Source organism: Periplaneta americana, chromosome 13 (assembly GCF_040183065.1).
Source record: "Periplaneta americana isolate PAMFEO1 chromosome 13, P.americana_PAMFEO1_priV1, whole genome shotgun sequence".
NCBI classification, from domain to species: Eukaryota; Metazoa; Arthropoda; class Insecta; order Blattodea; family Blattidae; genus Periplaneta; species Periplaneta americana.
The window spans coordinates 56,480,571-56,507,878 of NC_091129.1; the positions used below are offsets into that span (position 1 = coordinate 56,480,571).

A 27,308-nucleotide genomic window follows, 5' to 3' on the forward strand; every position below is an offset into this window, starting at 1 on the left:
AAAGTTCAGAATATCGACCAAAGGCAAATCAATTGCTGGACGGTCAGTTAAACCGAAAGATTGCTCAAGGAAATGCAATTTCAAATTTACTCAGGCTGAGTGGCTAGCAATTCATGAAGAATTTTGGAATTTAGATGATATAGATAAACAGCTTTTAACCAAAGATAGATGGTGGAAAATTGCTAGTTTGTCAGACCTTGGTTCTTGCAACGCTCGATTTATTAGAATCATTCAGCATGTAGTCTACTGAATTATTCAGAACTGAAGCGACATATGATAAAGGACAGAAAAGTTTTCAGAGATGGAAATAATGTCAATTGGCTCAAGATGACCTGGTTTCAGTACAGGAAAAAGACTTAGAACGCATTTATTTTAAATACAGCAACATAACTTCTCAAGAATTTAGGCCTAGAAGAATAATAATTGTCCGCAGAACTAAAACAAGACTACGAGATTCTTTCACACTTCAGCCTTTGTTTTCTTCTCCAGTTCCTATTCAAAAAGAAAAACTTAAAGATCTTCTGGATCTACGGAATATGGGAATTATTCCTGAGCTGTAGCATCACAATGTTGTAAGTCATTAATAAATGACGTTACAGCCGGGAAAGAAGCAACAGTTAATGAAGTTGATTATGATGATAGTGATAATAGTGATGATGATGATGATAATAATAATGATAATGATAATAATAATAATAATACCCAGTACTGTGATGCACTTGAAGAGCTATAAGTAGAGAAATCCGTTTACGAATGCCAACTATAACGGCTGAGGGGACCATCGTGCTAACCATACGTTACCTCTATTCTAGTTAGATGACCTTCCACCCCTGCTGAGGTGTGGGCTTGAGGTCAGCAGCTGGCTGGTCTGTCTGAGCCCTTAAAGTGCGGTAGCGCTACGAATAATTGTTATTGTTGTTATTATTATTATTATTATTATTATTATTATTATTATTATTATTATTATTATTATTATTATTATTATTATTATTATTGAAGAGTATTCTTTTTTCAGTGTAATAACTTTGTACTATTGTTTCAGTGATACCGGTTTGTGCACAAGTCATTACAGTTAGCTATGGTAAATTACGGTATATTGCCATCAGTTTATTCTTTAAACATTTTAGTATATTATCCAGCATCTTGCTAATCAATATTAGAAGAAAGATTTATAAAACTGTTTATTTTACAATAATTAGACTAATCAAACAATAATATATAAATACCTGAGTGGATTATTTCTGTTATTAATGTTAAAATAAAGTGTAACTTGCAAAAAGAACAATTTATTTAAAATCAAAACAACGTAGTATCTACAACACAATTTTTTTTCTTACGTAACACTTAGCTTAAACACAAAAAAAAACTCTTGAGCGCATATAAACATACTCTAATAACGAGTTATCATGTCACACACAATAACATAGGCAATAATAGTGATAGTGTTTCAGTTGTTGCAAAACTTTTTTTTGAATTTATCTCAAAACATGAATTTTGTAGATACGCCGTTATGACTCTAAGCCCTCGAATTTATCCTGTCTTTTGCACACAATTACCCATTTTTTTCTAATTCCTAAAACTTTAGGGAAATGGTAAAGAATGACAACTCTATTTTTATCGTTAGAATTGTTGCATACCGCAACAGCACATCTTTGACCTGACATAATGCATTCAAAACAACATAAACAAGAAAAAACAAAACACGAGATACTGCTTTGAAGCATTTGAGCTTTGGCGCGCTCAGCTATCTTGTGACGTCAGAATCGCTCTCTTTTCCCCGTTGATCCCTCGCCTCCAAGCTCGATACTAATGAGAAGTTTAGAAGTCTTGGTGTCAATAGACTATACCAGCGGTTTCCAACCTGTGGCCCGGATACTTTCGAGTGATTTGAAAGGGTCCGCAGAACCAAGGTGTTTTTTTTTTTTTTCAGTAATTAACCATGACCTTGAAATGTGTTCTAAATTGATTTCCAGCGCCACAATCCCAGTGATAAGCGTGTGAATATTCGTTAGGAGTCCGTTGGAAGTGGCCGTAGGGGACCGAAACTCACATAAGCCGCTTTTGTACACTCAACGGGATATGCGTAAAAATGTGGAGTTTTAGGCTTAACACTCGTATCTATGTTACATATTATGTCGGTTTTTGACAGCACTTTAATAATAATAATAATAATAATAATAATAATAATAATAATAATAATAATAATAATAATAAGCAGGCTTCGCATTTGTCACAAGAGCTATATTGGATGGAGTAGTTTCTCCTGGTACATTAATGATGTCAGTTAAAGGCGCAAGCAGGTTACAAGACCTTTATGCGTTCTGACTTGTGTTCTGTAGAAGTGCACGTTGTTACGTACGTATGTCGATGAGTTCAATTTTTTATTTTAGTAGGTTATTTTACGACGCTTTATCAACATCTTAGGTTATTTAGCGTCTGATTGAGATGGTGATAATGCCGGTGAAATGAATCCGGGGTCCAACACCGAAAGTTACTCAGCATTTGCACATATTGGGTTGAGGGAAAACCTCGGAAAAACCTCAACCAGGTAACTTGCCCCGACCGGGAATGGAACCCGGGGCACCTGGTTTCGCGGCTAGACGCGCTAACCGTTACTCCACAGGTGTGGACGATGAGTTCAATGTGATGGCGTTGTCATATACCGTGCGTTTTTTTTTTAAAGCAAGACGTAAAGCGCTGCAGCAAGACCGTTCTTTTATTACATTTGCTTCGTTGTTGCAGCAGCGCTGTAGCAAGCGTGCAGCAAATCAAAACTTCGCTTTACGAGTTTGCTGCACGATCCATCATGGCAGAATGTGTGTTTTGGTCTTTTGCAACGTTTATTATTGTCAAAATCGTCTAGTAATAATAATTCCATGTCATTATCATGGAAGTCGTAACTATTTAACATGTTCGGTTCTTTTAGGGTTAAATTTATTACGGCAGAAATAGAAGCCAATATTAATTGTCCACCATTTTGCAGTCACTTGACCTACTTACGTTTTTTTTCGACCCTCATTTTGCTGCAACAAAGGCATGAAGCGCTTTACTGAAGCGCTTTAAAAAAAACGCACGGATAGAAGGTGCACCAGAAGACAAACGCAGCCATCAATACACCGCAGTAGTTTATTTCGGAATTTGGAAATGATTATTTTTATGTAAGAAATGGTAACATATTCTTAGAAAGTATATTTTTTGTCATTGTAATAGTAGTTATTTCAATAAATAGGTGTAAATTATTGTTTGTATATATGTATAAAACTTCTGTTGAATATTTATTATTAGATAATTAATTTTTTTATTCAGTTGTAATCAATGGTGTGGCAAACATATTTGTTCAAAACGTTTCAATTGTGCAAATAATTAAAGTTAAGTTGCAGTGTTGTCAAGATACTTATGCTCCATTATATTTTACATTCGCCGTAGGCCTACTGTAACGCCACTTATGCAGTAAGCGCCATATACGAGTATTTGAACTCCCTCCGTACAAGGCTATATTCCTCGATAAATTCAGCGTGACAAAAATGCGAAGCCTGATAATAAGTTCCCAGATTCTTATACTGCGCAGAAAATAATTGTATGTGGTATTTTTTATATATAAGTATAGCCATGCTACACGGGGGAAATTACAATTAAATATCTCAATAAACAGAAGGCTACAATAATAAATGGAGAGAATACGTAGAATGAATAGAACTACCTGGAACTGCTTCATTATAAACCAGTTGAAAGGAAAAACATAGGACGCCAAACAAAACTCTGATCAGACAATATTAAACAACTTTGAAACCGGAACAATCTTGACTTAGCCTAATCCGTGTCATAAAATATAATGATGTTGTTGATGATATTATTTCTACTTGTTTGTTGACAAATGCCCTAGCCCAAGTCACATACTCGCTGCCCTGAGTGAAGACTGTATGAGAGTTCGTAGGTGTCACGGGTGTTTTTGGACGAAAATACAATTTATTTCTGGAGTAGATATTTAAAACACATATCAAAGTAAAATAATTTTCATATGTAGCGAAATAAAAAGAACTAGCTTTCTCTAGATCCCACGCAAAATTTTACGGTTTAATTCGATATGTAGGCCCTAATTAATTTTTGCAATATCTTGACTGGGCCAAAAAGGGGCTTCAAGAACCTAAATGGCTGCAAATATCGGGCATATGACTGACGAAGAATATAAAATGTCAATATAATATGTTATATATTATTATAACATATAGCTCTACTTTTTATTATTTCTAATATTGTTTTATTATTTATGAAAATTGGCTTTCAAACACTGTCAACGCTCCCTGTACAAGAATATACAAGGTAAACAAAACATACATAAAGCTAAACTCCAGTAGGAAATGAATAATGGTAAACCGTATCACTTCAGTATTGCCATTATTGAAACAAATACAGAGTGAATCAAAAGTCTGGAACCATATAAATATCTACATATGCGTGATTTTCGATTACTATAGGTGTTACCAGTATTTGTGAGACCAAATGCTCTACCAGTGACACATTCGATTCTAGCCCTCAACTATCTCAAAAGCCGCCATTTTGGATGCAACTTTGAAATTTTAAATGCAAAGGGGGTCATGTATGTACTCAAAACCATGTGAAATTTTCTGACAAAATCAATGGTGCAACCCGTTTTGAGATATCTCTAATCGTTTTCAATTTATTTAAAGATAACTGTCATAATGACATAAACATTAGTTTCTGCATCTATAGATATTTTGTAACATGGTACAGTACTAAGGAAGCTTTGGAAAAGGTATTTTTATGCAATTCTGGTAATTAACTTTTCCTGCTTTACTGTTTGGTTAACCTGTGACAGTTTCAATGCATTGTTGTGATTAATTGAAGCTTTCCTATAACAAATTTCTTGGTTTTCGTGATGGCATTATCGAAAGAGAAAAGAATTTATATCATTCTTCATTCTGGTAGGTTAACTCACAGAAATGTTTCAGCAGACAAGACGAACAGTTCCCTGGACATTGGATTGGTCGGCATGGGCCAGTAGAATGGCCGGCCAGGTCTCCAGATTTAACACCCCTTGATTTTTTCTTTTTGGGGTACATAAAAAGCTTGGTATATGAAGAGAAAATTGAGAATGTGGAGAGAACATATTGTAACATTTCCGGGGTGACTTTAGCACAGGCTTCAATGATACGGTTCTTTAAATGTTCCGCATTATAGTAAGGCATTTGATCAACCAAGAACTGACGTCATTACCCATTGAAAATCACGGCGAGATTAGTATAAAAACCTATAACTGACATATGTCACAAAAAATCACTAACATTTAACTCTAAAATAAAAAAAATTGGTAATACTACATTCAAACAGGTATCTGTCTTCTCTGAAATTACCCAAAATTGTTCTTCCTCTGACACACACCAAGTGAGATGTACTGCCTGATCAACAGATCTACATATCAGCAGAATCTCTATCAGAGGTTAGAACATGAAAACCAGCCTAAATTACGCAAAACATTTTGGGGGTCCGCCAAAATTAAATAAGAGCTTTTAGCGCTGAGATAGTTCTGGTTTTTTTTTATGGAGATGCAGTTGATCGTATATGCAAGGCATAATAAAAGCCTAAATTAATCAAGAAGTCTAATATGTCACAGATTCTTATATGCAAGGCGTACAAGCGGAGTACGAAGGGAACTACCTCAGCGCTAGTTTAGCTGCTTCTTGCCGTGCTTGTGTATGAAGCTGTCCTAGCTTGGCGCGCGCGCGCGTCCACACACACACACAGGCTATGCTAAAAGTATAGATTTACTACTTACACAGAATTCCATACCCAACATTCTTGGAACTTCATATCTTGCTTCATTAAAAAGTATCTCACACAGCACTAGTACAATTACAGCGAAACTTAAAACATAACTCACGCACAAAATTATTATTTCTTTACAGAAAGTCCGGTTTAATAATGTGGTCGTCTACAATTATCTTACTGGAAGTGGGTAAATATTCAAACTCAGTTAATCGTTAACGTGAGATTACATCTGGGCGTATATACGTCATTTTCTGTATATAAAAATAAAACGAAGTAAAGAAAGAAAAAGTTAAAACTTTTAAATAGATTTTTAATTAAATTAAGCATTAAATATGTAAACTTTATCGTGCAATTATTATATGAAAGGAATTTGAAGAATATAGAGTATTTTGGGTTAATTTTTTTTTAAGATACCGAATTTTGATGTTCACTCCCTTGCATTGAATGTACATTGGTTGTAAAACTTTAATATAATATTCTGTTTTAGGAAGCAGGGAAACTGTAAATGTGAAAAAAAATATATATTAATACACATTCGAAACATTTGTCTGAACATTACACACGCTTGGATCAAAATCTTCACTAGACTATGTGACTGATCGTTATATAATCTCTTGCATCTTCCGACTTCATTCTTGCTGCACAACAGATTAGAAAAAAATGACCGACTAAATGTAAAGAACGAAAAGTAGTTTTCCTATACGTACAGTTATTTCGGCACTAAAAATGGTTTTCAACAACTTTAAGATTAGTAACTGGTTCGTTCATTACTTGAAAAGTTATGCTAGTACAAAGGCTTGACGTCGAACCTAGATACTACTTCACAAATTGTCATAAAATACAAAAAGAAAAAAATCACTTCACTGTGCCTCAGAAGTTACATCGGTTTCTATCACATGTACAACGAAAGACAAGAAGAACCACTGAGGCGAAGTCACGCAATGATAAAAAAAAAATATGGTGTACACCTGTACACAGGTCTAGCTTAGTGTGGCAGTGTTCGAAAATGACATGGCCAAATAACAGCGTCAACTTTCGAAAATAAAATCTCGTGACTACGCATTATATCCTATAGATATAATTTATTGGTTTACATTACAAGTGCTTGAAACTGTAGCCTGCTGGAAATATAGCATTAAAATACAAAGTATGTTTATATAGTTTAGTTTGTAGTTCACAGATTATAAGATCCGTTTAATCGCTCCGACCTGGTTAGCGCGAGCGGTAAAGGCACGGCATGTCTCTACTGCTTGGTCCGAAAAGTTGTGGGTTCGAGTCTCCCTCCTCTCGGGCATAGGTGCTGTGTACGTAGATACTAGTTTAAGAAATTGGAAAACGGAAACGAAAAGAAAAAAAATCGCATTTAGTTTAGGACGCCATCATTCATTGCAGGGTTGTCTTGTGGTTGTCTCCCTTCCCACCTTGCGAAAGGAACATGAAAATTAATTATAAAAGCTTTATAAAACAGAACAATATCATAATCACTGTAAAGTTGTATTCTAGAGTGTAATGTATTAACAAATTTGGCCAATATACTGAATTTTATGGCTCTTAAGTAAAGAAAATGTGATAAGAGAATTGAATGAAAATCATGAGAGTCGATAATAGGCTTTAATCGATGTTTATCAATACCATGTATATTAGAAGGCGGTGTTCAGAGATTGTAATGTTTCATATCTCTGTGGACAATACAAAACTAAAATTCTGGGTTACTGACATGGTTATAAAGGCAACAGATTTTCAAATTAAAGGAGTTTTTTATAACAATAATAATATAAAAAAATTATTGTATAAAGCCCACGAACACTGAGAAACAGAGACAGTGATGTTAGTGCCTCTCTCCCTGTCTTATGATATGACTCGTAACGGTATTCAATATCTTCACTCTGCAAGTTGTGTAGAATTTATCATTAAAGACTAAAGTACATACAAAACTTAATAATGGATTAGTATTGCAGAATTCCTTTGTTTGAATTGTTGTAATCTAACTGCTACAATTTGCATTAAGATTTACTAGGATTAGCCTACATGCCACTAGTCCCATGCTGCAGCATCGTGGTCTAATGCCTTGGACTCACATTACAAAATGCGCGCTGGCTCGAGTCCTCATGAGGAAGGAATTTTCTTATGAAATTTCGGAGAGTTTATGGGACCAGTGCCCAACATTGTAATGAATTTGAGCTACAATAAGTAGCAAAATCCAGTTTAAAAAAAACTAGCTATAATGGCTGGGAAGATCGTGTAGACGATACGATAACTCCGTTCTGGTTGGATAATTGAATATCCCCCCGGAATAAGGGTATTGTACATTGTTTCCCAATGTACTTAGACTCTTATTCCACAAAGGGAGGGAGTTATTCAATTGTTGACCTTTACTGAGGCATGTGGACATGAGGCCAGCAGAGAGCTGGTAGGCCTTGGTCTTTCAAGGGCTGTTTGTGCAATGGATAAAAAATGTTATTAATCGCTTAATTTTACCACTTATCGAGAAGATAAATAAAATAGTTATAATATAATACTCAATTATGTGTGGTTTATTTAAAAGTGTAAGATGATTTTGAAACCATGTAGAAATACAGAATTCCTATTGTTAGGATAACATCCATCTATCAAATGTAGTGTACATACAATGTTAACAAGAATAATACATGTGTTCAATGATTTCATTAATACAGTAGGGACTCTATCATCCGAACACTCAGTAACTGAAGGACTTAGTAGCCTGAATGGGCTTGAGAGATCCCCTACTCCCATCCCCACGCCTATGCCCAAATATGAATCTATGGATCAGAATGTTATCCAAAACATAAAATTGCATTACCGAAAAGGTCTTCTCATAAGCATTCTTGCAAATGGAAAAGGTGATGTTAATTTGGTGGCAGCTATAAAAAATGTGAATTTGAAAGACATCGTTTTTAGCTTAGCAAACTGTTGGTCATCTGTTTCGTCCAGAGTTGGTGTCAGGTAACAAGGTTAGTCTCAGCTCACTTTTACTCAAGTTGACACAAGACAACAAGATCATTGTTGAAGATTAGGCTCAAGAGTGGGCATCTGGAGGCTGTGATGATGCAATACAGCACCAAGAAATTTTGACTATTTAGGAAATCGTGCAAGCTGTCAACAATGAGGAGGCCGAAGAGGAAGAAGACAATGATGATGTGAACCTCACTACAAAAATGTCTGCTTTAGAAGCAGTGAAAGCTTTGAACATAGATTTTCGATGGGCTGAAGAAAACAGCACAGACAGTGGTAAACTTATATTGCTGTGGCATATGCGAGGTTGTGCATTCAATCAAAATCTGAATAGCAGTGTTGAAAAAAAAAATACCCCGATTTTTGGTAAATACGTACAGTATGTAGTAAAGAAGATTTTGTCATGTTTTGTCATACAATAGACTTATCGGTATTGTTTACATACTGTACACAAGATAAAAGTGTTTCTTTTTTTGTCGAAAAAAGATCTCGGTAATCTGAACGATTCATTAATATAAATGACCCCTTTTCCCAGTCTGTTCAGATTATAAAGTCGCTACTGTACATTTTTAGTCATTTAAAAGTGAATTAAACTCGTATCTTGTTTTTTAATCACAGTTTGCTGGATATGAAGCCTCTATTAACATGCCAATTAGCATGGCACAAGGTGACCAAAAGTCAGTGACAGGACAAAATATTAACACCACCTTTCAGCATCACAATTTTACATACATGGTAGCATAAGGTCTTCTATCCTCTGTTTGGTTTTCAGACCAATAACGAAAATTACTTAGTTCGGTAAAGTGAGAACATGAACATGCATAGATAAACAGGATGGAAGGTTGTAGTAATATAAAAGTGTTAAACGAAGACTAAGTGGAGAGACTAAGAAAAGAAAAACATATTATAAATTCACTTTTGGATGACACTCAAATTTCTTCTAAATCTTCCCAAATCGACTAATATCTGTAAAAAGTCAAAGGTCGCAGAAGACAATTTTTATAAATAGCAATACACACCTTCCACAACAAAATTAAAGGTAAGTAAAAGTAGGTAGATAAGTTAATGTCTCCACAGTCACTATGATCATCCTTGGATTTCACTAATCTGTTAAGAATTTAATTTTTTTTTCTGAGGTGGACTCTTGAAGGGCGGACACATTACATCTGATGGGCATTGATGATTAGCAAAGTTGAATACTGCTGTGGGCTTGAAATAACCAATATATTTTGCTTGAAGCCCTCTGCTTGATAGGCAGAATTCCTTTTTAATATGCCATAACTTTACGAAATAGAACTCAAACTTTAGTTCTCTTCAAGGTGAACACTTGATTCTCTTTAAAATCAATTACTATTCCCAAAGCCACACTTTAAACAAAAATGTTTTTTTTTTTTGTGCGAGTTCATTTCTACACATATGGGGAAGCTACTAGCAGAATATTATAAAAATTATTAAAAAAAAATGGCGTAGGCCCTAAGTATATACTGAAGAAATTATGATACCACACCTAATAGCATTGGATTCCATACCTTTAACATGCTCTCCTGTAATATTTTGTCTGTGTGGCTTAGGACTATATCATTCTCACCTCTTCAATTCACAAAGTTGTAAAGGTAAACAAATAAAAGAATATCACTCAAAAGTATTCTGTATAAAGACATTTATGTTTTCGATTTTAATATTACAAAATTGAAAACAAATGGACAAATTTCGTAACACAATGGAACCCTTTCAGGGTGAATATTTTCTCTCAATATACAGACAAATATTACAACTGATAGGCAAACTTTTTACAATAAACTAAAATACATTATACAATGTCAGGGTAAGTTAAATTAAACACTGTACACTATCCCTGTTACTGAGAAAAGTTATTGGAAACTGTTGCTGAGAAGAATCATTCATCACATTCAACACACAAACAATTCAGATCCCTAAAATTAAAAGTTATTTTTAAAAAGTTTGGCAATCTAAAAACAACCATACAATATAGCAAAACAAAATTAAATTTTGAGAATTGTTGGAAATGACAGTAATAGTTATCTTATATGTGAAAATATCATACTGAAATAATCTGAACCTTCAATTTGCAAAAACATAATTTATATTTCATGTTTTACTATGCTCTTCGACCTACAAATGCTACATACTGGTATTGTACACATTTCTTGCTTACCAAATTAATAAAATCCAGTGGTGGCTCTGAGATTTCAGTTTGGTAGGGCATCACTAAAATCTTCTATATATAGCATTACCGTATATCACAGTGGAATTAATATTAGTACATTTTTTAATTGTATTGAAGATGAAGTCATAACTGATTAAGTGGTCCAATCCCTTTTGATTGTATTGATCATGATACTTAAGTTTAATTATAATTGAAGCTACGAAACACTTTACACATTAAAATTTAAATGGAAAATACTAATGAAAATATGCAACAATGGATTATTAATAAAATCCCAGATGTGTCACTGCTTCATTTCAATTTTATTTGAACACCAAGTCCAGTTTCCTTTCTTTGCTACTGGAAAATTTATTGATCACTTTCTCACTGAAATTGTCATTCATGACATTTAACACTGCCAAAGCAGCAAGACAGTCTTCACTCCATTCAGAGTAGTGAAGTACCTCTTAGGATCAGCAATAGAGTAGTAATAATTATTTTGAGGAGAGTGAACATTTATGTAAAGAAATCGCAAATTCCTGTATCTAACATGATTTCGTACATTTTCATAAGCTCTGAGGTAGATATTGCGGAATCCTTGCCACTTGTACAAAACAAATGTGGTAGTTTAGTTCTCATTCTTTATACAAGGAAAGGTACGCTTCGATAGTTTTATCAAATTCGAATGAAGGAAATTGTAATTTATATAGTATTCGAAAAGGGAAAAATTTCACAATTTTTCTACTAATAGATGTTTATTGAAAGTAAATCTCTCTTTTACCTGATAAGAAATTGTATGGCACACCTCTCATGCACAGGCAAGACATTGTGATTTACTTTTACTTTTCAGGGAAATTTCCTCCTGTGGATGAGTAGCAGAAGAAAGTTTTTTCTTTCACGTTTACCTTTGCTGAAATATATTTATTGCATTATAAATACTAATGGGGCTGGCATTACACTGCTGCAGCTAGTTATATCAAATATCAACACGAGACATGATTTTACAAAAAAATTCTATCCAAAAGTTAAAGTCCTGGTCATTCAACATACGGAGAATTCCTGTAACTGCTTGAACAGTAGAATGATTTCCATCAATTTGAAGTTTCTCAAAGCATTCTATTAAATTCCCCTTTTTTCAAAAACAGTATTAACTAATCGAATATTAATCATTTTGTATCTGATCCCCAGGTATTCCTTTACAAACACTGTTTTGCACAGCTACTGTGAGAATGGTTTAATAAAAGTGCTCGTATAGCAGCAAAACTGGTAAAAAAAAACACGAGCTTGTGAATTCTAATTAGATTTAGCTGATGTGCATAGCATTGCACAAAATGTGCATATTTGTATGATTGTATAATAACAATCTGCCCACTTCCCTTTTCCCTACTCATTACAGCCACTCCATTGCAAGTTTGGGTGCGAGTTCTCTGCATTAACCAACTCTATGGGCTGCAAGGAGTGCAGATCCTTGCTTACCATTTCAGAAACATTCTCCCCCACTCTTTCCTCTGTCAGCTTGCTGTCCAGATGCGAGCAATTTTGCCTAGGAAGGACATAGCCCAAACAGTATAAAACTTTGCAGTTATAGGTGACTGCAACGATCTACATGATAGTTATAGCTGAACGCAAGTATTAGAATTTATTTATCTATGATTATCTTTAAAGAATGTATATAAGTCCCTAAAATTATTCAGATATGGTACTTAGTTTTCCTTTAGAATTTCAGTAAGGACTACAGCCCTTATGGGCGAGCCACTACTGGTAAAATCTCCAAGATACAGTGAGATACTCTTTATTATGGAGTCATCCATCAATCGTTTAACCCCTGGTATTAAAATACATATGTTTCGTTGCTAAAATGCAATGTAACATAAGTAAACTCGAAAGATCATTCTAATTTTCTTCGTGATATAAAGAAAAAAGAAAAATGGGTAAGTTACATGAGTATATGGTCACTAAAACAAAAAAGGCTTTTTTAAACAGTTACGGAAATGTAGAAATAAATTTATAAGCTTGACATATTCAAAAATGTCAAAAGTCAATTTTTTTTAGAAAGACTGACTTTTTTTGTCATTACTTATTTCAATTTTAGTAAGTTTCCTTAAAAAAATAAAAGCCTCTGAAATGGTGATGAAATTAAATTTACATCTTTGTAATTCAATTAATTTTTACTGAATAGGTAACAAGTTTCGTAAATTTTTAATAGTGTGGTTGCTTGGTTACTAACATATAAAACTTCTTGTAATTCCTTTTATTACCATAATTTTATTTTCAATCGATCGATAATGTTAAGAATATCCATTCTGAAATATGATAACTATAAAACAGAATCCTCCAATAAATAGCATTTTAGAAATGATGACCAGAACAAGTAAATTAGACGTGATATAGCTAAAAAGCTAAACTGAAACCTCGCCATTTTTTAAAATCCATTATCATCCATATAACAATAACAAATCTATAATACAAACTCAGAAACAAAATTTGGGCCGTCTGAATTTTCCAAGTTCCAGCTACACTGCGCATGATCAGTGCATACTGATAATCTGATAATCTTACTGATAAACAGTGCATAATCTGAATGATAAATAGGTATGATCTTTCAGTCTATTTCAAATGTTCTTAATGACATCTTTCACCTACAAACTTTCTACTGATAATAATCAAGATTGTATTAATATGCTTGTACTAGTGAAGAACTAAAAAGCATTACGTTAAAAACAAAAAATAAAAGGAGTATATACAGTACAGTCGAAGATTATCTGAATTCTATTATCACACTTACGGATATGTAGAATATTTGCGTGTATCTCTCACGTTTACATGAGATAATATGAATGATTCCTCTCACATTCAGATTTATTATCACAAATCTATGAAGATGCACGTTGGTGTCATAATTGTAAACTCAAAAGCCAGTCAAATTAACGCACATATACATACTGAATAATGTAACTTTTATCTGCTGTTTAGAATTTCTTCTTTACAATTGTTTACCTACACACAATGAGTAAAAAGATATACAAAATTTGGCAAACAGCTGTGGGTTTTGGAGAGGTAAGTCCACAGAATATAGTTCCTTTCAGATTTAACTAAAACAACATTAATTAAATAAATTATTAACAATTATATTTTTTTGTTTTATTTATCTTTCCATTCAAGAATATCCAGATTTCAGTGGAAACCCGTAATAACAATGCTCTAGTTTAGTTTCATTCTTCCTTTCATCTTTAAGACTACACAATAGTACTATTTATTTATTTCAAAATACTCTACACTGAGTCAATAATAAATTATAATTATCCTGTTACACATTTTCATACATTTTTAGTTTGATTTCCCATATGACCAGTTAAAAGTTATTAGTATACAACTTCAATTAGTGTAAAAAGACTGATAATGTAATATGTCACGTCTTATCCTTTTATTATATGTTTTGTAGAAACAAAATGGCGCATTTTATCACCATTATGATATAATTTATGGAGACAATTTTATTTCTTGTTAATACTAATACAGTATTTACAAATCAGACACTGAGGGAATCTAATTCAAGTGTGCATATTCTTCATGTGGAAGAATATACATAACTGTTACTTCCACTACACCATTCCTTTTGTTATAGTGGGTTTGCACTGTACTTCTATCAGGACAAATCACTTGCAACTATTCCCAGATTTTATACACAAATATGTTCTACCAGAAATCTAACGCCATTTCCAACTCTGTTGGTGTCTTTCATTACTTCAAATTGCGAGACATGAAAACAGTTTCTTACAGCAACTATGTGAGAATCAAGCAAAGCTGTATTCTGCTGAATAGCGTAAGAACAGAAACTATAAAGAAAATGCTTTGAAAACAATATAAAATCAACAAATTCTTCGTGACAAATTCTTTACAAAGTTGATACTATTATAACAGTACTGACAGTGAACTTGTACACCATGTGACAGAATGACAGATCACCAGCCACAAATAAATTTTCTGACACATGTAAGAAACTTTAATTGATTTTAGTATTAGAAAATAATCACATTTGGCAACTTTGAGAAATGCCAGTCAGTTCTTCTTGATAACTTGCAGATATGAATACTGTAGTGGCGCTTATACATCCTAAATAAAATTTAACTTAAATTTAGGGAGTAGACGACATAGCACAGACAAGGGGATTCCACTCAAATTATAAAATCGTGTAAAAAAAAAGGAAATGTTTTATAATAAAATACTTTTGTAGAGTTAAAATAATATGCCACTAGCACAACTCAGCAGCAGCACATTTTCCCGCTGATCTACAGCTACACTTAGGCATGAGTCCAATTCCCGCTTGAGCTGATTACCTGGTTAGGTCCCAACCTCAAAGCGAATATCAAGTAATCCCAACCTGAGCCTCATCTCGTGAAATACCAAATGACTATCACCATTCCATTGATGCTAAATATAACGTAACAGTTGGTACAGTGCCATTAAATTACTAATATATAAGAGAATATTAAAAACTATATCTGGCTATAAAAGACAAGAAAAAAAATTATACAATTTCCTTTTGTAAATACCAAAATCATTTGAAAGAAAAAATTAAATGTCCAGTGCACGGGAAAACAATGTATCTGAAAACATTCTACAGACACGGAGGTTATATCGTTCTAACATAAGCTTCAAGTGCTAGCAGGCTGGACTTCATCCAGGTGGTCCAGGTTCGATCCCCAGCCATATTGTGATGGAATTTGTGGTGCACAAAACTGACGCATTTTTTTTTTTCAGGGTACTTATCATTTTCCTCTATTATTCCACCAACACTCTCCACCTCCCCCTCATTTCATCTAAGATCTCCAGTAGTAAAAGTAGATTGGGGTGAAGTCTTAGGGATAATACAGGTTTCTGATGCTGATATAGAGGCTAAAGGCCCCTCAGGTTTATCGGCTACTTGTGTGCAGACGGGACTTAGCTTTATCAGGGGCTGAGGCAGGGTGACCCACCTGTCAGCATCGACTGAGAGGAATGGCTTTAGGCTCGGAACCCCTGGGGCTCATCAGGCTAATCATCCACGATGGGAACCTGGCTCTATCAGTGTCTGAGGCAGGATGGTCCACCTGTTCAACTTGGATCACCAGGGCACACAATAGACAAAAGCATGTCAAAGTTTACAGGTCTGTCCAGAGTACAGCCCTCGTAAAGACAGCCAGGCAAAATAAGCTTAAGATATATTTTGTACGTTTTATGGAAAGAAGCAAAAATCGTAATACCTGACAATTTCACATGAAGCCTAATACACCAAGCACAGTGCAGACATCTAGATAAAGCATAATTATTCATATATATGTCTATTCCAGAGCAAACTTGCAAATGTAGTTCAAGCATCTCATTGACGGATCATTATGCCAACTTGTGTACATATTGTAGCTTATAATGTATAACATTTTCTTTTTCTAATGAAAGTTAAGTCATACATCAACACAACATATCTGTTCCATACAGCTCTTAAATCGCGCTAATATTATGTTCATCTGTATATGTGATGATATGTGAACTTCGAACACACAAAACCTCGTCACATTCTTAAAAAAAAAACTTAATACCAATGTAATATTTCTGTGATCTGCCAATCTGTCAGTAACATGTAATAAGTTAAAGAATGGTAAAAGAAGACAACGATGACAGTGCAAAACATCTTTTATAAGCTTTAAAACTAAACATATATTAATATTATATATTATATGTACATAGCTTCGAGATATTAAAGGAAAACAGTCAACAGAAAAATTAAATTCTTTTGAAGCATAATTAAGAGTTGAAAGCATGCATCACAAATTGCACTGATAAAACATTGGTTTGTTGCATACTGCACTTCCTACATTTCCTAATACAGTATATTACACAGCTACTGTTTTCATTTCAACACTTCTGCTTATAACCATGTATCAAACCTTCAGCTCACTGCATTCTTTGTGAACCATAGGAACAGACTTAACAATGAAACTATATTATGAAATAATATCTAAAGGTATAAATATATTATTAGTAACAGATGTTTTATGTTGCCAACATTTTCAAAAGTATGCCCTCATTCCAAATAATGTTTATGAACTTTCTGTAAGTAATCACCAAATTAAATTATTATATTGCATGACTTCGTCTGCTTTGAACAACTAGTGTTCAATCTCTTAGAGATAAATTTCAATTACCACTTCCCTTTAAGTATCTAAAATGACATTATTCAAATAGGCCAAATTCATTTACCTTACTTTCTTATTTTTTAAAAGAATGCATATTTGCGGCAGCACAATGAATACTCACTCAACTTGGCTGCCTCAATAGTAAATGTCTATAGACTGAAAGAAATTCAGTTGGAATCTTCCCTCACAGCAAACCACAATTTCCAATGCAGCTCTGATTGCTTTCCTGGCCTCCTCTTCTCACCGAGTTCTGGGAATCCATTGAAAGTAAACAGTGGCTGGAGCATTATTCATAATTCTTTTCCTTCTATTGCCATAGTCAAAGTAAGGAGTTCTCTCTTCCTGCACCCTGTCCTCCTTTATGTATTTTTAGTTTCAGCCTTACTTTTACAAGGTACACATTATAATAACATTCTCAAATAAAAACAATATTCACAATTTAATTATTTTCAACGTTGGAGGAGTCTAAATATAAATTAAAGTATTATGATAGAATTCAACAACTCAATAGGAGATCAAAACTAATGATTATCAGTTCACTATTACTGTTCGACTGAACACTGCTATTTCTCAAAGGCAATTGCTGAAGGTTTAGTTGTTCAATACTCGTACCTAATGAAATTTTCAAATACAAAATTTACTCTGCAAAACCTACTTAGTTCTGCAAAAGGCTGGTTCACACAACACTACTGCACCTATCAGCAGCACAAAATCATAAATACACTACTAACCAGTTTCAACAGACTTTATTTTTACATCAAGGTAATTAAAACAGTCATTAGGCAGATCCACTGCTCCCCTTCCAACTTTGTAAAATAATTCATATATTCAGTATGTAAGCTGTTATGACGTGACATAAACATGACAATGTACAGTATATACGAGGTGGAGGTGCGTTTGACAAGTTCATGGCCTGACAGATAGATGGCAATGAAAACGTTCAACAATGCCATCATTGTTAGCGGCCATTTTACATTAGTTCAAGCACGAAAAATCATAATTTTCTGCTGACTACATTTTGTGTGATTTAATTTTGAAGTTAGTGTGCCAAACAGATTGGCAAAAATGGAAAATATCGAGCTTCGTACTATCAATAAATATTTCGTAAAAAAGGAAATGAGTCCAACATAAAGCAGACATGGATGCTACATTGAGGAATCCACTACACCATTTTCGACTGTAAAAATGGGTGGTACTGTTTAAACATGGTCGACAGTGTGTGGAAGACAACCCCCCGCAGTAGACGTCATCCAGTAACAGCAACAAATGAAAAAATTGTAGAAAAAATCCACAATATGGTGTTGAATAACAGTCGACTGCAAGTGGGAGAAATTAGCAAGGTTATGTGTATCTCAATTGAACGGATGCGCCACATCTTAGCCATGTCCAAGGTCTTCCTCCACAAGGTGGGTTCCACATTTGTTAACACCGGAACAAATGCAGGTCCATTGTCAAATTTCGAGGAAATGTCTGGCTTGATTCGAGTTCAATTTCTATATCAGGCTATGAACTTTTCAAATCCTCGTAATTTTGGCACAGAAAGTAAAATAATTACAGAATAAATTAAAGCGAAATAGTAATTATATATATATATGAAGTCATAAACATATAAGCTGAACAGGTCCAGAAGAACTCAGGACAGAGATCGAAGAATATTTCACTAAATTTGGGAGATCACATATAGAGGTGAATTAGTCACATTTACTTTTGAACAAATCAGAAAGATATTCTTGGTAATGACCTATGAACATGTAGTTTGGATGGACATGCCAACAAGCTTGACTTTGTCCTTGTGTATATAAACTAGAATATTGATTCCGTCATTATATAGCTAAATGTTAATCTCTTTTCTAAATCAAATTGACGCAAGTTTCATGACATGAGACATGTGTCTTTTGCTTCCAACGTTGGAGAAAATGGAGACAGCAGTTCTGCCCACTGTTACATGTACAACTAAACCAACTGGAAGCTCGGAATATAAGGCAGCTTGTAACTTTTGAAAACACCTCACAAAGAATTTTTTATTACAAAACCCTGAATTTAAAGACTGCTGTTTTAGGCCGCAGAAAGTATCTTCTCTCTAAATCAGCCCCACAACTTGGAACAAATTTAGTATTAAGGATAATGGGTATACTATAATGTTGGATATAAACCTCAAAGTCATTGTATTTGCCTAATTTCAGAATTTGCAGCTATCCGTAACTTTTAACTGGCTGTGGAGCAATGTAAAAAAAAAAAGTAAAATAAATAAGTATGAATACCATCACAAACAAGTGTCACAATGCTGAACAGCTACGGAAAAATTAATAGCAGTTCTGGCAGCAAACATGATGAAGAGCTGTACTTGTACACTATAAACTGTAACTACCAAAACAATTACTAATTTAGAGAGAGAACGGTACATATTGGGTGTAGTAAGAATGTCAGCAGCAAATAAACATGTATTCCCCATCAAGGCAAAATACTCTGTATTACGTTGTGAACCAGTCTTTATCAATAGCAATCAATTTAGAAATGTCCAAAACCTTTGTCAACAATCAAAATTATATAATATGCAAGACTGTGAAAGTTGTCAACTCTTAACGCAAAATGTATGAAAAATGTACTGGTAAACAATTTTTCCTTCCAAAAGGAGAGGAGTTTAAACTCAATTTTAATAGACTTTTGGACATATCTAGATATGCATGCTGTAATACTGTAACAAAGGTACAAGGTTGCCAGCAATCATATTAACATAACAATTCCTTGATCTCAATGTTTGAAAACACAATAAAAATTTAAATGATGGAACAAGATAATCACACACAATATTTTGGCAACTCTGACCATTTAAAATTGTCTGGTAAGTAGACCAAGACAAATATGAGGTTTGCTCTGCAAAAGTCGTTTTGGCACTGCTTTGTCATATACCACAATTCTTTCAGTTGCACTACATCACAAGAATAACAATTTCTTACGAACTACTTAACACTAATTATGTGTACATTTTTGGGAATTGTCCACACTTGTGAAGAAAACAATAATTTAAAAGATATTAAACAGATTCGGTGTATGTATACTTGTGTAAGTACATGTAACAAAATCACTAGCTTTGGTTTAAAAAATAATAACAGAAACAAAGACAATTGAAACATGCACTAGCAGCAACTATGAATATGTTAAAAATCTCATTCCTTTAGTTTAAAATTATTTAATTTGGCATAAATGAAACCAATGTCAGAGATTCATTATCCATGCATGAAATCTTACTTTATGTTTGAAATAAAAAAGGTGGAACTTGAAAATTCGAGTGATGTGGATTTTCTAGAATTTTGATATCAGTTCCAGAATTGGCATGAACATCAGGGAAATGAAGTATGTTTTTTCACATTCCAGGCCTCAAAGTATAAAAAAAAAAAAAAAAAAAAAAAAAAAAATGCACAAACCGTATTCCAGAGTTAATTTGGAGAATATTTCTGAACTCCACATGTGTAAATAAATAGCTCCAATCTCAACTAACACGACTCAATACTGAAAGGAGTAATAGACATTATTTTACGAGAAGCAGTGTAAATTAGAGCTATATGATGAATTGAAATTCTGAAATAGTATTATTCGAGAACCACTAAGAACAGGTTAATGGATTATGTAAATAAAATCCATCCAACAGTTTAGAAGCCAACTTTGTACAGAAAAGAAGACGTTAAAAAAGTCTACTGCCAAAGAAACATAAATATCAATCAAAACCTTGAAATAAATATTCCAGGAGAAACTTAATGATATGTATTACAACATCCTATTAGAAAGTTGCTTGGTGACCTTGAGAGACACACAGTTCCTACAATACATGCCAATAGCTGCATACTTCATAAGTCAATATACTACACAGTCTCTATCTGAATGTAATGGAACATTTGCTACGCATGTTTTTGTAAGCACATGTTCGTGCTATTCTGCAATTTCATAATGACAGAACAATGAATATGCATCAAGTTTTATGCCAAACTTGGAAAATTGATCACTGAAACTAGCAAAATGATTTGTCAGGCCTTTGGTGACGATGTTCTAAGTTACACACAGTGTTTAGAATAGCATGCAAGTTTTAAAAATGGCCAAAAGTTGATCGAAGACGTCAGCTACACAGGATGGCCATGCATCAGCACAACTTCCAAAAATGTTCAAAACATTGCACAAACCGTTTGTGAGGACTGTTACTGTACCATACACGACAGTTGCAACATCACTGGAATACGTTTTGAGGCAGCTGAGAGAGGATGTTCAGAGCAAAAGACTGGAAATGTGGCACAACCATACCACTCTAAAAAGCAAGTTTTTGGTAACCAATTACATGATAAATTGCCCTGCACCCTCTGTACCTGCAGGATTTAGCTTTTTATGATTGTTTTTTGTTTTAAAAAACAAAACAGAAGCCCAAGGGGCGACATTTCCAGGTGGTACAAGAGACAGACCAGGTAGCAAAGGGTGCTTGATATACTATAGTAAAAAGATTTCCAGCGAGTATTTGAACAGAAGTGCTAGGAGTCACTGTATGAAGTCACAAAGGGCCTAATTCGAAGGGGATGAAAGCCAATTTTTCAATAAAGTGTAACATGTTTTATAGAGTGAGTCCAGAAAATTTTCGATAGCACTTTGTACACTAACAAAGTAAAATTATAAACAGTTTCAACTTCAACATTAATGTGATTTTATGTTTTCTTTTGATGTACGTTGAACTTCCAATGACATATTTTAAGTCAACATCAAGTGAATTTTAGCACAATATGAAAGTTATGTCCACAGAGAAGAACACAAAATTTGGAAAATTATATCACTTGTAAAACCTGAATGTAAGTAGACTGCAAGAAGTCTTATGATTCATAAAGTAAAAATTAAAATATTATTATATTGCTTATGATCGCATTACTTTATGGAAAATATTGAAAACCACCTGTTATTAAGGTAAAATAGTTTCATGACTTTCTCTTCTCTGTTATTCTGAATTAGTCTAAAAGGTAGGACGTGATAAATATACACAGTAAAAAAAAAGGAAATATTACTATGATAAAAATTTTGTGTACAAATGTTGAGTTCAAACTGAAGTCTTGACTACCATAAAAAACAATGATTTCGTTCAATACACAGATTGAAATGCATTCTCTACACAGATAAAGTGTCCTATGTCCTAATGCTCAGTTTTCATATAATCTAGTGTGTAGAAGAGTTGCTACAATTTAAGCATCTGTTTGTCTTAAAGAAACATAACCTGATTCATCTTAACATTACAAAGTACAGCACATTAAAGCAAAAGGAATAAAGGCTGAGTATCTACGAATTTCTTTCCATGACTTCTCATTGTCAAATATATTCTTCCTTGCATAGTTTTCTTTTGCCAAATTTTGAGCTCCATCTTCAAATAGGTATATGTTGTGAAGTGACAAGCCCAATCTGCATGACTCAGGAGTAATAACGCAACATATAAATAAAAATAATAAAAAAGATGACAAGCGAAAGAAAATGTAAGACATGCAGCATAAAAGAAATGGGATTCATCTGAACCATTGTTCAGTAATTTCCCCAAAATCTACACATACTTCAACATCTACATACTCTAATGCTTGCACTTCTCTATACACAGTAAATCCTATTTACAAAGTTAAATTAATTACAGATTATAGGAATTTCTTTTTTTTTTAAATAAAAATAACATTTTTGAATGGTAAAATAATATTACAATAAAGTAAACAGTAACAAAAAAGTTGTATTTCTTTGAAACACAACAAAGGCACCGTTAAATAAAAAAACGGTGTAATTGACGGAGTTTAACATTATGGAGATGAGGTTGTTTGTACTCTGCATGCTGCACAATGTCACAGTGGGGAGGCCAATATTACCAATACAACTGTCTTTATTTCCAATCCTCTTTCCAATTATGCAACATTTTATGAATGTACAGGTGAATGATTGCAGTAATGTATTTGCCTGAATACAATCTATTGTACCTTAAAGTGATAAGAACATCGGGCACTTATAAAGAAACAGATAAGAATGAAAACTGAAGTTTCACGTGAAAATTTGTAGCACTACGCGTGGAGGAACAATAATAATTTGTTCAGTTTTAACAATCATAATGGCTATCCAGAAATGTTCATTATAAAATATAAAATACAAACCTCACAATTTAGAGAATATGATTTTCAAAATTGTTTTGAAGATTACAATAATTTTTACTTTCAAAAAATAAATAAATAGAACCTAAACATGAAAATTAAACGTGTAAATTTTTTATTAAGCATTAATTTTCTTACATACATACTGGTGTTAAGAATGTGTAAGGAAGAAAACTAGTCTCAACTAACAATTTTATGATTTTCTTCAGTCTTTCCATACAAATATCTAGAGAGTAATTTCAGACATGCTATGACTGCTTTCATCTAAATCCTGTACAAAATATCCCAACGTTACTTCTTAAGCTTTGCAACTAAAAAACTGTCTTCCGTTACTAAAAGCCAATAAAAAGCCAATCACAATTCTGAATTTTATTCTGAAATAAGTAACAAGCTTAAGTCTCATCAGCTACTGCTTACTTTCTTCATTTTTATTATAATGAGCACCACATTCGTACTGATTACAGATCAGGTATATGAAAATTTTTCTGTAATAACTATTCAGATTGTCTAAGGACACATTTTAATTAGAAATATTATGTGCAGTCAATAACATACACAACAGATTGTAGATATAAAGGATAATGATTATATGAACTTCAAATACTAAATTAGACACTCACTATTCCTCATTGATAAATAAGCAAACTATATTATTACCAACACAATTTTCGTATTTTAAATTTTCACTGTTCTTGACTTTTAGAAACTTCGTACACAAACATTTTTATAATGCAGTCTCATTTACATGTCCTTGAAACTAGACTTCAATGGAGAGTTTTACTGAAATTTATGGACAAAGGAGAGGAAGGGAATATGCAGATATCATTAACACCTAGAAATAATTTTGAATCAGCATTCAATCGCTCACAAACACTCTATAATACAAGCCAATTTTACAAGTTCAAGACTGGTATTACAGTTCAGTACAAAACACTATTATTCTCAATTTGGAAGTTTTAGAAAGAGACTGTTCACACAATTTATTTAGAAATGGAGTTGGTTGGCTTCGATGGCTCATATCTGGAAACATTTAACCCATGTGTATCTTACATCATAGTGAAGTCCAATTAGGTAGGTTCTGGATAAAGTTGTTGTCTTATGGTGATGTGATGCTTCCCAATGAAGACCTAATATTTCACGGTTTTGCTGTTTCTTTCTGTCTAGTTTTGGTAAGTTAGGAGATGGTTTTTGCTAAGAATTTGTCCTGCCTCAGTGCATATTATACATCTTGGGTCTTCTATGTATCCCAACCTATGGAGGTGGTTTTTGAAAAAGTTTGTTAATTTTTTTTTAATTTAAATAGTGCTATTAATGTTTCAGTAAATAGACATAAATTTAAATTAGGTTATATTTTAAATCAATAAGGGCTACTTTCATCAAATGATTTCAAGCATTCTCCCCTACGTGCATCACACCAAATTTACTCATCTTTTAAGCATCTCAGTCATTGATGCACCATGAAATATCAGTCTACAGTACATCAGAATAATAATGATGTTGATGAATGAAGAAATAATGAACGTCGGTAGGAGAAAGTGAAAACATTGAAAAAATATGTTTCAAACACAGTCTCTGTTCACTACAAATTCAACTTGAAGTTGCTGGAATTTGAACCCAAGTCTCTGACGTGAAAAGCCAGCACACTAGTTGTCCAAATAACAGTGTACCTAAAATAAGTAATATAAAAATATAATAAAATCACTACAGCTCATTTTGAGAAAACCACCTTTGTGTATTATGTTCCATTGGTTTTACATACTGTATAGAGCCAATATTATTCAGGTCGCATTTCTCAAATTTAATTTGTATATTTTGTCTTTGAATAAGAAAATAATAATGCCATGTTGTTGAGAAAAGGCTGTATACAGAGAAACCAATATCAAGTCGCGATTTTTTATAAGGAGTAATATATAGATTTTCTTTGAAGTCCTGAAATACATTATTTTGGGTAATTAGAATATTTTCTTTGTACGCCATATAATTAAACAGAGTAACAAAATTATTATATTAATTTTAAGAGCAAGCTGATTATGAAAACTTACGTAAATTAAATGAAAAATGCTTGAGAGAGTCTGTCGTGATTAAAAAATCATAGAGAAAAATTCCAAAAAATCATAGAGAAAAATTCCAATCATATGAAGACAAGAGATAAAACTGGGAATCGAAGCTTAAAGACATGCCAAAAAGTAAGCAAATACAAAATGCATAACTTCCATACATGCATGTAAGAGAGAGAAATTTTTCTATAAAAGCCCTTAATTCCAGCAATTATAAATTGGATCACATGATCACATGTGGTGTAGTGAGGTTTGCTTAACTGAATAAGCATAAAGAAAAACTCCAATTTTTGTTCCACGAAATCCAAAAATCAATAGGTTTGCTTAACTGGATAAGCATAAAGAGAACCATTTTTGTTCCAAGAAATCCAAAAATCAATCAGCTTTACAAACAAAATGTCCTGTTTTGTTAAAGACAAAACCATTAACACAAAAATACACAAATTGCAATATATAGATCGAGAGCTAATTATACCAAAATTATATTCAGGCAAATACATAATCATTATTAACTTCTATTTTCAGAAAAATCAACAAAATGGGCTAGTACCTCAAGCTACAATGGGGTATTTCTGAACTAATTAAAAACAAAACTAGTTTACGATGTTCAACTTGGTTTTGTTGATGGCATCTGATGATGGAGATCACCAACACCACCGTCCCTTCGTATTACCTAAAATGAAACAATGAAAATGTGTTGAACTGGAATGTTCAATCCCAAAAATACATTATATCAATCTGGCTCAAATTTAAATTATTCTTGCACCTTCAACTATCAAGACTGTAACAAACACAATATGAATATTACCATACCATCATCAATAACGTATAACAATTTATTCATTTGAGCATTGTTCCCATTTTCTTTTCAAAGGTATATTTACTTTCATAATGGAAAACATTTTTAATTCAAGACATTTTTGGTGTAGCTGGCCTCACACCTGTTCAGCCCATCTGTCAAGACTGCCAATGCTTAACTCTATTATACTAAGCTAGTCAAAAATGACGGGTGGACAAAAGGGACTAAGTATCCCTGTGCACCTATGTATTCTCTAACATTTTCTTTACCAAAAATGCCAATGAAAGACATTTCTCCCTTGCATTCACTTCACAGAATGTTGCTGCTATAACAACATTTCTCATGCAACAGACACACTGGAGGAATCAATTTTGTAAAATTTTCTGAGACAGATGCATGCCAGCACCCCACATCAACATGGCAATTCCTGAACAGATAACACCTGGAACATGATCCATAACCCAAGCCATTAGCTACACAAGCAGGAAAGTGGAGAGAGCATCTTTGACTGGATATAGGAGCTTGATGAAAAATGTAGTAAAGATATTAAAGACAGTGAGGGTATCAACTAGCCTTACTATAAACTCCTTTCTTCTGACTTTTTTTTACAAAATAAAACAACGTAACTCTAAGAGCCAGTCACATGAAATATTAATACAGAAAAATTTTATTACAGTTAAATTCATTACCTTACTTCTGACAAATGTTTAAGATCATTCAAAGTGAAATAAAATCTCTTAACATCAATGTTACACATCTATTCTTATAGCAGTCACTCATTTTTAATAGGCTTATGACAACTGAATACAAGAAACTGAACAAGTAACAATGAAAGTATTGGGACTACAAGGGTAAAAGAGGAAGAGGAAGAGGAATAGTTAGGAACAAATGGAGGTCATCATAGGGGCAGTGATGGCCTGTAATAGGTTGTAGCACCAATGGCGATGGCGATGGTGATGGTGATGGTGATGGTGATAGTGATGATGATGATGATGATGATGATGATGATGATGATGATGATGATGATGATGAAGAAGTAATAGTGGAATTCCTAGCTGAGACAAAGAAGAGAACAGAAGTGAAATGTAATGAATTTTAAAGTTGATTAATTCGTTTATTTTCAATGCCTGTTTACATATAGTCAATAAGAACTTGTTCCATTCTGCATGAATTCCATTTCTGAGCTGAGGCCAGCAATAAGACAGA

General features: G+C 33.4%; 1 protein-coding gene and 1 long non-coding RNA gene across 4 annotated transcripts in view; one reads left to right on the forward strand and one right to left on the reverse strand.

The window, feature by feature from the left end:
- LOC138711957 (uncharacterized) overlaps positions 1–27,308 on the forward strand; it is a 76,966-nt gene that overhangs the window by 47,969 nt on the left and 1,689 nt on the right. The gene's annotated exons all lie outside the window — the stretch shown is intronic.
- The window catches only part of Alh (coiled coil domain containing protein Alhambra), a 91,905-nt gene continuing 75,000 nt past the window's right edge, over positions 10,404–27,308 (reverse strand). For all 3 annotated transcript variants that reach the window (XM_069843267.1, XM_069843266.1, XM_069843265.1), the window contains one exon: positions 10,404–25,976. In XM_069843267.1, the coding sequence (XP_069699368.1) occupies positions 25,911–25,976 (66 nt within the window). In that variant the 3' untranslated portion in view covers positions 10,404–25,910. The remainder of the gene's footprint in view (positions 25,977–27,308) is intronic.